General features: G+C 40.4%; 1 protein-coding gene across 1 annotated transcript in view; it reads left to right on the forward strand.

Moving 5' to 3' along the window:
* The window catches only part of LOC136885410 (protein takeout), a 67,134-nt gene extending 55,712 nt beyond the window's left edge, over positions 1–11,422 (forward strand). Inside the window, exons 3-6 of the mRNA XM_067157930.2 lie at positions 2,218–2,365; positions 5,960–6,093; positions 9,801–9,959; positions 11,160–11,422. Of these exons, the coding sequence (XP_067014031.2) occupies positions 2,218–2,365; positions 5,960–6,093; positions 9,801–9,959; positions 11,160–11,311 (593 nt within the window). The 3' untranslated portion in view covers positions 11,312–11,422. The remainder of the gene's footprint in view (positions 1–2,217; positions 2,366–5,959; positions 6,094–9,800; positions 9,960–11,159) is intronic.
* The last annotated feature ends 4,232 nt before the right edge of the window (positions 11,423–15,654 follow it).

Consider the following 15,654-nt stretch of genomic DNA (forward strand, 5'->3'; position numbering starts at 1 on the left):
GGTGTAGAAAGCCAAGAATAACGGCCGTGCTGACCACATGACACCTCGTAATCTGCAGGTCTTCGGGGTGAGCAGCAGTCGCTTGGTAGGCCAAGGCCCTTCAAGGGCTGTAGTGCCATGGCGGGTAAGTTGCTTGGTTTTTATTCAAGTTTTATGATACTGGCTGATCTTCAGATGTGGAGGATCCAACCTTAGAGACGGCCTGGCCCTGATCGGTAACTCTTGACATCGCAACCGGCCGGGTCACTTACACAAACTGGTGTGAGAAAAACTAGTCACGGAGAGCAAGATCCATTGTTGTGGTTTATAGCCCATACTGCTGTAAAAGTGAAGGTTAACAGCGAAAAAAGTCGTAATAAAGACTTAACTAAGAAATAAAGGAGGAAGAAACGCGTACGATAATAAATGTGACAACATTGCTATACATTATTATTCGTGTTATTTTTGAGATTTAGTCCGTTGGCAATATGATAAAGTAGAATTTAAATTCTGAATTTATTAGAAGTATTTCAAGTACTTGAGAAGAAATCTACGAACACGTGAAGCAATCTTGTTTGCACGTCTGATGTCAGCGGACCGAATTAATAAGGACAAGCCCACGTACATGGCGTTTCGTAGATCTAGAAAAGACATAAGAAGAACTCATCTACAATCTGTATAAAATTCAGTCTCTAGTGATAAGAATCGTGGGCTTTGGAGAAGATGTAGCAATTCAGAAAGGAGCGAGGGAATCCTGCAATTTGTCCCCACTCCTTTCCAATGTTTAGGTGGTAAAGGAAATCAAATAGGAATTTGGGAGTCACAATCCAAGGAGAGGAAATCAAAACCTTGAGATTTTTCTATGATATAGTTATTTATTTGAGTCCGAAGAAGAACTGTAGAAATTTCTGAATGGTATGGACGGAACCTTAGACAAGAAGTGTAAGATGAAAATAAATAAGTGCAAAACAAAAGTAATTGAGTGTAGTCGAACGAAGTCAGGTGATGCAGGTGATATTAGATTAGTAAATACCGAGCTCGATAGCTGCAGTCGCTTAAGTGCGGCCAGTATCCAGTATTCGGGAGATAGTAGGTTCGAACCCCACTGTAGGCAGCCCTGAAAATGGTTTTCCGTGGTTTCCCATTTTCACACCACGCAAATGCTGGGGCTGTACCTTAATTAAGGCCACGGCCGCTTCCTTCCCACTCTTAGCCCTTTCCTGTCCCATCGTCGCCATAAGACCTATCTGTGTCGGTGCGACGTAAAGCAACTAGCAAAAAAATAAAAAAATAAAGGATGATTAGTAAATGAAGTCTTAAAGGAAGTAGATGATTATTGTTACTAGGGTAGTAAAATAACTGACGATGGCAGAAGTAAGGAGGACATAAAATGCAGACTAACACAAGCAAGGAAGAGCTTTCTTAAGAAAAGAAATTTGCTCACTTCGAAAATTGACCTAGGGATTAGAAAGATATTTTTGAAGAACTTCGTCTGGAGCGTGGCATTGGATGGAAGTGAAACATGGACGATAACTAGCTCGGAAAGAAAGACAATAGGATCTTTTTTTTTTGCTAGGGGCTTTACGTCGCACCGACACAGATAGGTCTTATGGCGACGATGGGATAGGAAAGGCCTAGGAGTTGGAAGGAAGCGGCCGTGGCCTTAATTAAGGTATAGCCCCAGCATTTGCCTGGTGTGAAAATGGGAAACGACGGAAAACCATTTTCAGGGCTGCCGATAGTGGGATTCGAACCTACTATCTCCCGGATGAAAGCTCACAGCCGCGCGCCTCTACGCGCACGGCCAACTCGCCCGGTAATAGAATCTTTGGAAAAGTGGTGTTACAGAAGAATGCAGAAGATCAGGTGGGTATGTAGAACCATGAATGAAGAGGTACTAAATCGAATTAGTGAAAGGAGAATGGTTTGTCAACATTTGACCAGAAGAAGAGATAAAACGATCGGACATATCCTAAGAGATCCAGTACTTGTTCACTTAGTTTCTGAGGGGAGCTTTGGGGGTACAGAGTAGATGTAGGATGTTATAGTTATGTAAAAATGAAAAGTATAGCACGGGATAGGGTGACATGGAGTGCTGCATCAAACCAGTCTGTGGACTCGTGACCCAAACAACAAGCACAAGGAATGAATTATAAGTGGTCATAAAAAATTATATCTTTGTTGCCATAGATGTTTACTGTGATGCAGTAGAACTGAAGGTGAATTTCCTTGTTCTAGGTGTTCCCAAGTACCGAGTCCCGAAGCTGGACCCGCTGATCATTGACAGGCTCCAGGTTGATGAAGGTCATGGCCCTGTAGGACTCGCCTTCACTGCTACAAACTGCACCATCTACGGCATCCGGAATGTTAGGCTGGACAATGTCGAGTAAGTACAATATTGTCATCACTGGAGCCCGGAATTTTATGCATTAATATGTTAGAGTACAAACTTACTGAAGCGAGAAGCAAGTATAGTCTACCTTCACAACGATTATGCTATGGGGTTTGCATAAACATGAGGGGTACGGCCCATCAGAACCCCTATAATTTATGTTACTCTTTCTACATTGTGGAAGAGCGGGTTGGCCAACATTTCCTACTAACGAAATTAGTTTGCAATCTAACCTATTACCGCATCAAAATTCGGGCTCATCATCAAGTTTGTATTCCCGGTGTCACTGGTGGACTTGTTGCGAACAATGTTGCCAAGACTGAAAAGTTGGAGGAAGTTTATGACCTAAAGAAGTACAAGAATTAAGAGCAAATGTGCACTGAAAACTACCTAAATACACCGATGTTCATAAAAAGCAGAACACCTTGAAAGACTAGAGATAGGAAGTTTATATTCACAGGACATGTGTAATGTGAAGAAATTACTAGCATTTGAATCATGTCAGCCTTCCGGTTCAAGGTCCATATCGACATCTCGGCGCATCACCACCGACTGGTGAAATGTGCCTGCAGCTCTCGTTGTCGCTATAAACCGAAGATAATGGATGAGTGTGACTTGGGCAGACGTGCAGGATGCCTCGCAGACGTATGCGAGAACTGTACCGTAAATGAGTGAGTTAGAAAGAGGACACATTATTGGCATGAGAGAACGTGATGCATCCATCCGGGAAATTGCTGCTCTTGTGGGACGAAGTGTGTCGGCAGTGCAACGGGTGTGTACAGGATGGTTCACAGAAGGGCACACGACGAGATGGGTTTGGTCGCACCACCGAGATGATCGACACCTCATCCGAATGGCATTGCAGGACAGATCTGTGTCCACCTGGGCTCTAGCGCAACAGTGGAACACATCGTACATTATCAGGAGTGACCGTCCGTCGTCGTTTAATACGGTCTGGGTTACCGGTGCGTCGTCCACTTCTCCACCTACCTTTGACTAATGTGCATAAACGTGCTAGACTGCAATGGTGCATGGAACGACGTCACTGGGGACATAGTGTTTTCGGACGAATATAGGTTCTGTTTGTTTGAAAATGATGGCCGCATTTTGGTTCGCCGCAGATAGGGGGAAAGACATCACATTGACTGCATTTGCACAAGACATACAGTGCCAGCTCAAAGGATTATGGTGTGAGGTGCTAGTGGGTACAACCACAAATAACTGTTGGTGGGTATCCAGGGCACTGTGTCACCATTTTGACCTACGTGAATGACATCCTGCGACCCGTAGTCATATTCTTTCTGCGCGACACACGAGACGCCATATTTCAGCAGGACAATGCGCGACCACATGTTGCTGCACGAATACATGCCTTCTTGTTGTCACAGGATGTCAGACTGTTGCCCTGGCCTGTCCAATCACCGGACATGTCGCCAGTCGAAAATGTGTGGGATATGGTGAAACGACGACTGCGGCGTTGTGACCCAATGCCAACAACCAAAGATGAACTGTGGAAGCAGGTGAATGCACCATGGATTGCTATATTGTCGATGCCATCACGCATGGAACAAGTTATCAATGCCCATGGAGAACCGAGTGCCTACTAGGACACATGTTGAACCTAGGTGACTGAAATGCTAATCGTTTTTGTAGAACATACTAATGAACATGTCCTGTGATTATGAACTTCCTGTCTCTAGTCCTTCAAGGTGTTCTCTCTTTTATGAACATGATTGTATTACCTAAAACACGGTAACATATGAGTTAAGCATTTTATTGGCAGGTGGCAAGTATTAGGGTAGCGTATTACCAACATTAGACGTGCCAAATGTGATTAGCCATAGCTGGGGGAGAGGTGATACTCTGGCGCGTCCCAGGGGGCGGATAGTGGGCCCTAACCTAACCGGCTTGCCGGCGGAATTGAGCGAAATAAAATAGCTCGCGCGGACCAAACACATATCCCACGGTATCCCCTGCCTGTCGTAAGAGGTGACTAAAACGGGCGACGAAGTGATGATCGAATTAGAACCATGAGACTACTTGTAATTAGTACCACTACTCGGGGAACACCATGGGTCGCCTTTACTTACACAATAGGTTTGTGATTATTAGCGACAGTGTGTGAATCAGGATGGGTTTTACAGTACCTGTGATTAGTATCACAATATGAGCGACACCATGGGTCTGCCTTGCCTATGATCAGTACCCACTATGTGAGGAACACCATGGGATAGTACGAGTCCCTGTGATTAGTACACCTATGTGAGGAACACCATAGGTTTGCGTTGCGTGTAAGTGGCGCCGCAATGTGAGAAACACCATAGGTCTGTGTTACATGCGCGTATTACATTACCTGTGAGTAGTACCATAATGTGTGGAATGCCGCAAGTCTACGCTACTTTTGATCAGTACCGCAACATGACAACTGCCATGGTTCTACTTCCCTAGCGATAAGTACCAATATGAGGGGCCGATGACCTGGATTTTTTATCCCTTTAGATTACAAGAATCATCGATTCTGTATTGTGGAGTAGGGACATTTGGGTCCTCAGTTTTTCATTTCTTTAGACGAGGCCATTTCCAGCATCTTCTGTGATGTTCATTAATCAGGTCCAATCCCACGTCAGTCATATTGTAAATATTTTCCGGGTCAGTTTTTTCTCGCCCAACCGGCATAATAACTCGCTTTTTCTCCCCACCAATAAACTACGGTCACTCTTCATTGGCACTTTCAAGGCGTATCGATGGTGGAACGATCTATAACTTTTGTCCGGTGATGGTCTGTGTATCTCCATCGGGTTTACTTTAGATTGAGTAAGAAACTTACATTACGCTCTAATTCGAATACAGTTTCCACACATTCCTTTATTCCCACACTAGAATAATGAAATTTGTCTCGGAAATGGCCACTGAATGTCTCAATGAGTCTGCAAAATTTGGTTGTTCTATCTGCCCTATGAGTGTACAAAAAATAATATATCTGTATGGAAAGTGTACAAAATTTACCATAAATCGAAAAATGCCGTTCTATCTAAGGTATAAGGGATCGAGATACGACTGTAAAAACCAATGTTGTAGATATTTCCAAATAGAGTGACGATTGTGCTATCCTTTTCGTAGTAAGATACTGTTTATCCACCAAAAACATCCAAACGAAGCATTGCAGAAGCTTTGCATTAAAATTGCCTCCATATTTTGATATTTTTCTAGAGGGTGAAAATGAAAACATTTGAACTTTATGGAACTTTTCCGTCAGTTATAGGCCAAGAGGTATATGTCCGTCAAATTTTAATTTTGTAGCTCATCTGGAATATTATACCCGCCATTTCGATTTTGGAGAGGGAGGGGTATTAAAGATGAAACATTGAACCTTTTGGAATTTTCCCTGGGTTACAGGCCAAAACCTATTAGTTTGCCTTATTTAAAGTTTCTAGCTCACCTGGCAGTGGGTAAACAATAATGTCAGTCAGTTAGCCATCTGACTTTATATTAGATCGATCTGTTGTATTGGGTTATATTCTTTATGTTACATCATACGTGTTCAAATTGAACGAATTCTTAGTTCTGTAAATTGTCTGTATGTTTCAGTATTGACCTGCCGAAACGTCACGTGTTTTACGACTTCTACATACCTCGGGTTGAGATCATGTGTAAATACAACGCAAGTGGAAGAATCCTGTTGCTCCCAATCCGAGGAGAAGGACCGACTAACTTGACTTTAAGTGAGTAATTTCTAGAGCCCGGAATTTTAGGCAGTCAGGGATTAGAATGCAAACGTACTGAAGGGAATAAAAATATATACTATCTTGCACAACGGTTGTGCTATGATGTTTGCATAACCGTTAGGGGTACGGACCAGCGGAACCCCTAGAATTTATGTTATTCTCCCTACATAACGGAGGAGCGGTCTGGGTGACACTTCGTAATAACCTAATTAGTTTGCATTCTAACCATTTATTGCCTAAAAGTAATAGCTCTATTAATTTTAATATACAGAAAATATAAATGAATTGCTATTAACAAGTTTCATTATCAGAATCAGCCAGGTCGGGGTGTTGATGGTAATTTTTCACCGTTGCCTCTCCTTCCACCACGCCGTTTCAGTAATTGTATTCCGTTCCAGTCTTCTTTTTCTTATACTGGTCTTGATAGAGTTCATCCCTCTTGGTCTGGGCGTTCCTCTTAGCCTCCAACACTTGTTTTGGTATCCTTCCCTCCTCCATCCTCATAACACGTCCAAATATTCTCAATTTATTCTTCTCCATCCTATCACTCAGTTTTCTACCCCTACTTCAACATTCCTTTCTCTGTCTCTCCTTGTCTTCCCTGTCATATTCCTCAGGAACCTCATCTCACTGGCCTGAATTTTACTCTCATCTCTTGCTCAGAGTCCAAGTGTCTGATGCATACGTAAGCATAGGGGCATAGTACATCTTGTACATTATTTCTTTACATCTCGTAGGAAATTCCCTGTTCCACACCAAGTTCTTTACGTTCTGGTAGAACGTATTTCCCACTTGTATCCTTATGCTGATCTCTTTCGGTGCATCTTGCATTGTTTCACTTTCTAAATATTTGAAGCATTCAACAATCTCAAGGTTTCGTTCCCTAATAACGAGGATTCCTTTTCTTTCTCCTTCTCCTCTTGTCTTTACCACTGTTTTGCTCTTCTCCACACTGAGTTTCATACTATATTTTTCAATATTGTCATTTAAAGCTTCTAGTTGGATTTACACTTCTGTATTGTTGACTCCCCAGATCATTATATCATCTGCAAACAACAATATTTTAATATCCCCTCCATATCTTTGTTTTATTTATAATTTTATCAATAACCATTATAAATTATTCGCCTTTGTCCAGTTTGGTTTCTAAACCAATTTCTTCTCCCCATTGGAGTCAGGACACAACTGGAACAGTTTTTATACATTGGCTTCACTAATTCCCTTGATTGCTTTCTACTCCTTTTCTTTCCAGGGTTTCTCACATCTTTTCTCTATTAACATTATCGTATGCCTTCACTACTGCCATTTTATTTTGTAAAATATAAGGCGCAACTCTTTAATCTCAGAATACCTCGGCGAAATGTCATGTTGCACCGCATCATTAATCAAATTAACTCTCAGTAGCCTGAAGTCTGACGAGTCCCAATATTCTGCTGAATTCTAAAGACAACATTTACAACATACTCGAAAATAAAATGTACGGATACGTTCAGAGATTCATTGGAAATCTCTTTAGTGATTTTTACCATTTTTTTTTAAATTTGATGGCCATACTAGGTGAAAAATGGCAAAACTGTAAGGATCTTAGATCTGATGGAGAATACTGAAGTGTTTGAAGTTCTCCCCAGAAATAAACAGTTCAGTTCTATGCACTATGCTAGAATCACCCCTGATCAAGTAAAAGTAACAATGTGGGTAATTAGGTCATAACTAGAGGCCGAATTGTTTGGCGGTAACAGGTTAGAATGCAAATTATTTGTCTAGTAGGAAGTGTCGTCTTCAGTAATGTAGTGAGAGTGGCCTGACTTGCAGGAGTTCTAACAGACCGGGCCCCTAATATTTATGCAAGCCTCATAACACGACTGTTGTCCGGGCTGGCGTATACTTGACACTCGCATCAGCAAAATTGCATTCTAACCTACAATTGCTTACACATCCGGTCTGTATTCATAACATATTGTTACAGGGGTGTTCAAAGTTTAATATTTATTCACCGAAAAGAAAGCATAACACTACCGATGTGCTTTGCTCGGTCTTCCGATCCTTTATCCTGGGACAGAAGGAGCATTTCTGCTTACGAGCAAGTGTCTTCAATATCTTAATGATTGATAACTGAAGAGGCCACTTCAGTGTGGTACATCCAGGCGTTCTTTTACGAAAAGTTCAATCACTCCCACGCTAGATTCTCTCTTCTGAACCATTGGACTTTTTTCATTACTCAGAGTATGAAAACAGCGGTACTGACGCGACTTCGATCGAGCAACATGAAACTCACTGTAATACGAGGTTTGGGACATAGATCATGGCAAGCCTCGCACACATGCGGGACCTATAAGGAAATTGGAAATATACAGACGGGAGTGGGTTTGCAGATGATCTACTGATATGCGGAAACAGTGCAAGAACAGCTAAATGTATGGGAGAAAGTTGTGTCATCTTATGGAATGAAGTTCTCGGCCCAAAAGAGGGAAGTGCTGGTAACAAAACGAAACAAGAACCAAACGTACAGTGGCATGGCATTAGAAGGGGAGCAGTTGAAAAGAAGCGATAGCTTTAAATATGTGGGAAGTGTTATTGAAGAAAATGGAGGAAACAGGATGGAAGTCAATGAAAGAGGAAGGTGTACAACTGAATTATTCGGGAGTGATGCGGAACTGGGATGAACCACGGAGATAAAAAGGAATCATCTACAAGACTTATTTTGTTCCAATTTTGACGTTTGGATCAGAAACGTGGATGATGAAGGAGAGGGTTAAAAGCAGAATACAGTCAGTGGAAGTTACGTTTCAAAGGTGCTGGGTAGGTTTAACGAGAATGGACAGAGTAAGAAATGAGAGAGTTTGGGGAATGGTAAATGATGTACCCGTACAGGAAAAGGTAGAAAAAAATCAAGGCTGCAGTGGAATGGACATGTTAAGAGAATGGGAGAAGAGTGGACACCAAGAAATATGTCAGAAAAGGAGTTGAAGGGAAGGAGACTAGAGGAAGACCGAGGGACATATGGCTGAAAGGTGCAAAGAAGAGCATCAAGGAGAGAAGAGGAAAGTGGACGACGGTAAAGAAGTGGTGGAAAGATGATGATGATGATGGTGATGGTGGTGGCAATGATGAGTGAGGGAGCGTAAGGTGCTGTGGAATATATAAATTTTGCCGAATAGGATTACCACTTGTTGAATACAAAGTTACAGAAATAATGAAATCCTTGTGCTGCATAATACTTATTCTCATAGAATACAGTAACCTCCCAATAGTACCCTAAAATCTCCATAATACATCTCCATATTAAGCTTGTTACTAAAGCCCGCATTTGTATGCACTAACAGGTTAGATTGCAAACTAATTTGGTTAGTAGGAAGTGTCGGCCACCCGCTCTTCCATAGTGTAACAAGAGTAGCATTAATTGTAGGGGTTCTGATGGCCCGTACCCCTAATGTTTATGCAAACCCTACAGCATAACCGTTGTGAAGGTAGACTATACTTGCTACTCGCTTCAGTAAGTTTGCATTCTAACCTATTACTGCATAAAAATCCGGGCTCTACTTATTACTTATTCAGTTTGTAAATTATGTAAATTGATTCCTTAGGCTAAATTAGTTACTAATCTCTCGATGAATAATTCATTTGTTTACTGAGGTGTTTTAACTCGAATAATTAACTAACTAAATGAATGAATAAAAGCCTGATATATATTTTTTGTTTAACAGCCGATCTGTACATGACGTACAACTACGATTTCTACACGAAGAAGAAGGCTGATAATAAGGACTACTTCTACCTAAACGAGGATACTACCAAGCTTACCTACAACACCAGCAGGTTGTACATCCGCCTGGAGAACCTCTTCAATGGAGATAAACTTCTAGGTAGGTATTTTGTAATGATAAAAAAGTCGTACGAGGACAGGATTAAGTTGAGCGATTGAAGCAGGGCCGGAGAAAGGGAATAATTTAGGGGAGGAGCCAAAATAATGAAAAATAAAATTTGTTAAGAACTAGTGTTAAGTTTAATGGTCCACCCAATCAATACTCTTCACTTTACAAGTGAAAACTGTTTAATATAAAATTATATTAAACCTACTTTGGAATATGTTTGGTCTCATTTGAGACTTCTTCAGCCATAACGTCTCGTAGCCGCCTGGTATAACTGAGCTCACAAGTTTACAGTAGTTGAAACTACGAAAGAAGACAACTGTCACTGTTACCAATATTATAAATGAACGAATTCCTGAGCCTCAATTCATTTGATGAAATGTCTACATCTATGAGCCGTTGAAGATTTAAAATCAGGCCCATGCAAAGAGAAAAATCGGCAAATTAATAACCTGTGAATCATTTGCGATCTAGTGTTTTAAGTTAATCTTCAATATTTTCCAAATACGTCATAATCTACAAAGAAATAACTTGCTATTGTCTCATCAATTGTTATGAACCGGATAATTCTTATTTTCCATTAGTTTTATTACACAGAAAGCAAAAAAAAAAAAAAAATTGACTGATTGATTGATAATTTCAGTGCCATTTTTCTTGCCGCAAACCATTGTATCTGTATCTGTGCCTGAATTCTCTCTCTCTCTCTCTCTCTGTTACTGTAAAATCCACTTCTCCAGATTTCCTCCACACCTGTTCGGTTAAAGCAACGTATCTCGCGAACTATTTACTCTAGAAGGCTTTCATTTACGTTGATTTATAGTAAACATCCTGCTGCATAAGTTGGCTACTTTGGTTGCTGTGATATCACTTCCTGTCTGGTGTTTCTATGGTAAGAAACATGGTAGCATCCCCTTTTCGTAAGTGGCATTACCATTTCAAGTGTGATTTCTGAAAGAAACTTCATTTTTGCCAATGTTTCCCATTTTCTCAGACGCTAATTAACCTTCATTTAAAACAAGGATCTAAATGTTTTAGATACGAAACTATATTCCTTCAAAAATTTGTTTTATTACCTTTTATAGTTACAGAGAAACATGTATGTGTGCTGTCGGACGGCAGAAAACTCGGGCAGTCCGTAGCGCCTAAAAGATACAACCACCTTAACTCACGTGAGATGCCGTTCTTCTGTTTCAGGCGAGAGCACCAACAAGGCACTAGACGAAAACTGGGACGAGGTTCTGAAGTCAGTCGGTCCCATCGTGGCCGAAACTGTCGCTGAAGTGATCAGAACAATCCTGGGAAATATATTCGAGCTAGTGTCTTACGATGAAGCGTTCCCTAAGTAGTTAACCCTCTCTTATAACCATTCACTAAAGCAATGCTTTAATTATCATCGATGCACATCTTCCTTCATCTTTTGTTGTTATCATTATCATCATCATCATCTTATCAAGTAATAAAATTATTATTATTTATAACTGTTATTTCTAAAAAATCCCAATTCCTGTTTAGTACTATAGCAAGTCAAGACAAGTCAAGTAAGTCAGTCAATAAATAAGTAAGTCCAAAAATGCGGTGTTGCCACTTTTCCTTGTGACTGGATTTGAAATTCGTACTGGTGGCACCACGCTGTGTCTCCACTCCTAACCACTGCCTTCGTAATATACAGGCCATACTGTAGAAAGCGCGCCAACCCAATCAGCTGATCAATTGAGGCGAACCAAGCGAATGTTACAAATTGTACTGGTGAATGTAATGCACAAGGATTGGGGGCATTCTTAGGATAATTGTGACCGTTGAGGGACAAAAATGTATATTTAAGTATATTGCATGTTTTTATTTAAATTTATCACATCAGGATTTACGTAAACAGCTGTTATTAAAATAATGAGACTTCACAGCTTAGGTTAGATCTGGTATCTTCACGCGGTGAGTAATGCAAATTCAAGGGACGTAATATTTCTCGTGTAAATTATTCATTGAACTGTCATCGTATATGCAACAAATTTAAATGCAGTGTGTGAAAGTACGCATTTGTCACAATGCTAAGAACTTGTGTGTACCACTGAGAAAATACAACTATCCAAGTAAATATACATTAATATTTTCATTTTCTTCTTATGGGGGCAGGTTACCTTTATGAAAAACAAAAATCCCAACTCAAAATATACCTGTTACGAAGAATAAATGTGTATGTTTCACTCATTTTCCAGAGCTAATGATGAGTTTTGCTTTTGACATTCTTGTTACACAGACTTACGGCAGAGCGTTTTATTGTTGATACAGAACAAGTATAAAAATGGACAGTAACCAATTGAACCTAAATATGTTCATTTCTTGGTTTCGTAATGTTGAGTACGCGCTGCTTTTTCTCCTCAAACTTAATGCGAGTAAAAACCATTCCTCGGCAGTTTCCGTGAATGTGGGAAGTAACTAATAAATCTGGCTGATCAGTGCATTAATATTTGGGAAAACATGGGCTATTCCTAAATTTAAAAAAAGTGATAAATTATTTGTATAAAGAAAGGGTCTCGTGAAAGTCTTCGAAGGAAAGTGCCAGAAGTCTCAACAACAACAAAAACCCATGGCCATCTAGAGGTATGGATATAAAGTTTTTTATTGCACGTTTGTTATCTCCATATTTGTATTAATTCATAACAATTATTTGTTGGGTACATTGACGAGCAAAACCCTCAAGCTTTGACCGCGTAGATCATACTTCAAACCTACTTCTCCTAAAATTACCTAGACCTGACTTTGATGCGATTACAGATTTTTAGTGATCTCGCCTGTAATATTAATACAATATTTGTAAATATTTCATAATTACAAAATGTATAGACGCATCATGACCTTGTATTACACGGTTCGGGCGGAGGAAACAGTTCGCCTCTTTGTGTGACGTCATCGGAGGTACAGTACGGCCTGTACATGACGAAGGCAGTGTCCTAACTAACTACAGGACAGTGCTGACAACATTCATTTTCAGTAAAGTGTGACAGAAATTGCCTCATGATTCTTGCTGATAAAAGATAGTATTTTTTTTGTGAGAGTGTGTTAATAAGAGTAAGACATCTTTGTGTTAGTGGACAAATAATTAATGGGAAAGAAATAAAGTGGACAATTCTTTTTTGTTGATAAACACAGAAGTCAAAGCAATACTGTCGTGACTAACAAATCCCTGTTTTGAGTAAATTGCGATCAAAGATTTAACACGCGTATCAAAATAATTCAGGGCTATAAGGTCAGTAGTGGCGATTGGAAATTAGAAGTTGTTGTTGGGGGGGGGGGGCACAAACACTTATAGACAATACCCGGATCGGAGGGATATAGCAGGGGAAGGGGTAGATGGTGGTGGTGGTGATTATTGTTTTAAGAGGAAGTACAACTGGGCAACCATCCTCTATGTAACACTAATCAGAGAAAAAAATGGAAGGGGTCCGACACTTCGAAAAATGAAGATATCGGCCAAAGGAAGACAAGGGCCACGAAGGGCGTGAAAATGAAAGACTCCCTAGCCCTCGCAAACCTAATAGCGTCGGGGTCGGAAAAGAACAAGAGTTGACCAAGAGAGGTCGGATAGGATAGATGAAAGTGAGGAGTCTGACACAAGTAAGTGGAAGCAATGCCACGAAGGGGTAGACATCAAAATTGAAACAATTAGATATAAAATAGTAAATATTTGACTGTCCTTGAACGAATTTCGATAGAGACGAAAAGGTCTACCAACTTAGGTGCGGTAATACTAGTACTTCTGTGGTGTAGTGGTTAGCGTGATCAGCTGGCACCCCCGGATGCCCGGGTTCGATTCTCGGCTCTGCCACGAAATTTGAAATATGGTACGAGGGCTGAAATGGGGTCCACTCAGCCTCGGAAGGTCAACTTAGTAGAGGTGGCTTCGATTCCCACCTCATCCATCCTCGAAGTGGTTTTCCGTGGTTTCCCACTTCTCCTCTAGGAAAATGCCGGGATGGTACGTAACTTAAGGCCACGACGGCTTCCTTCCTTCTTCCTTGCCTTTCCCTTCCACAAGACCCCTGTTTAGCAGGTGTGGCCACCTGGTCGAGGTACTGGTCCTCCTCCCGTGCCGGGCTGAGTGCCTCAGACGGTTGAGGCGCTGGCTCTGACACCAACTTGGCAGGTTCGGTCCTGGCTCAGTCTGATGGTATTTGAAGGTGCTCACATACGTCCGCCTCGTGTCGGTAGATTTCTGGCACGTAAAAGAACTCCAGTGGGAAAAAATATTCCGAAAACCGAAAAAGCAGTTAGCGGGACGTAAAGCCAATAGCATTATTATTAGTCCTCTTCCCCAGTTGTATCCTCCGACGCCAAATCTCACGCTCCAGGACACTGTCCTTAAGGTGTTAGAGGTAGGGTCCCTCACTGAGTCCGAGGGAAAAACCAACCCTGGAGCGTAAACAGATTAAGAAATAATTTAATAATAATAATAATAATAACAAAAGAAGAAATAAATAATAGAGAAGGCTTTCGGGAAAAAGTATTGAAAATAGAAGGATTCCAAGGTAGGAAAGTAAAAAAGACTGGTTCAAAGTGGTCTGAAGACAGAAAGAAGAAACATAGTGAACAGATGAAAGCGTACTGGAAGAAAAGGAAAGAACAAGGAAGAAGGAATTGAAATTGGCACGTGGTCCTCTGGTGGCCCATTCGAAAGAATAATAATAATAATAATAATAATAATAATAATAATAATAATAATAATAATAATAATAATAATAATAATAATAATAATAATAATAATAATAATAAATTCAGTATTAACTTTAGTATATGGCAGTTATAAAAGCTTGTTGCTTTTCACCTGTAACAAACGTTCGTTACATAAACTCATAACATTTTAAGAAGTCTAATGAATGATGTAACGTTCTTTTTAACCGTTATTTATAATCGTTAGTTTTTTGCAACCGAGACAGTGTAATAGTTACATGAAAGTAACGTTATCAGTAGGACCCGGATTTTTATGCAGTAACCGCTTAGATTGTAAACTGATTTGGTTAGTAGGAAGTGTCGGCCACCCGCTCTTCCATAATGTAGCAAGAGTAACATAAATTATAGGGGCTTTGATGGGCCGTACCCCTATTGTTAATGCAAACCCCGTAGCATACTCGTTGTGAAGGTAGACTATACTTGTTACTCGCTTCAGGAAGTTTGCATTCTAACCTATTACTGCATAAACATCCGGGCCCTAGTTATCAGACATCACAACGTATCACCAGTCGACACCAGATGTCTCTCGATCCAGCGTTTACATCTAGCGCTACCTAACCGGGAACCAACAAGCTGAAGGTACAGATTCTCGAAACTAGATGTCTCGCTGTACCTGATACAGAACGAGATGTATGTTCAATATCATTCATCTCTACTCCACACGGCTCTTTCACTCAATGTCAAGAATGAATGACTGAAAGTTTGATGCTTATTTCCAGTAGTAGCTGGGCTAAGTAGCTCGCCCCCCGCCCCCGCAATAACTGAAAATGGGGCCCTCGTAACCTGATAAGGAAAACTGCAACTTTATTTCTTAGTACAAGGTTGTATAGTATTATTACAACAGCAACGACGGTAATAATAATAATAATAATAATAATAATAATAATAATAATAATAATAATAATAATAATAATAATAATAATAATAATAATAATAATAATAATAATAGGTCGGTAGATGCAGA

This window comes from Anabrus simplex, chromosome 14 (assembly GCF_040414725.1).
Source record: "Anabrus simplex isolate iqAnaSimp1 chromosome 14, ASM4041472v1, whole genome shotgun sequence".
In the NCBI taxonomy this organism is placed as follows: Eukaryota; Metazoa; Arthropoda; class Insecta; order Orthoptera; family Tettigoniidae; genus Anabrus; species Anabrus simplex.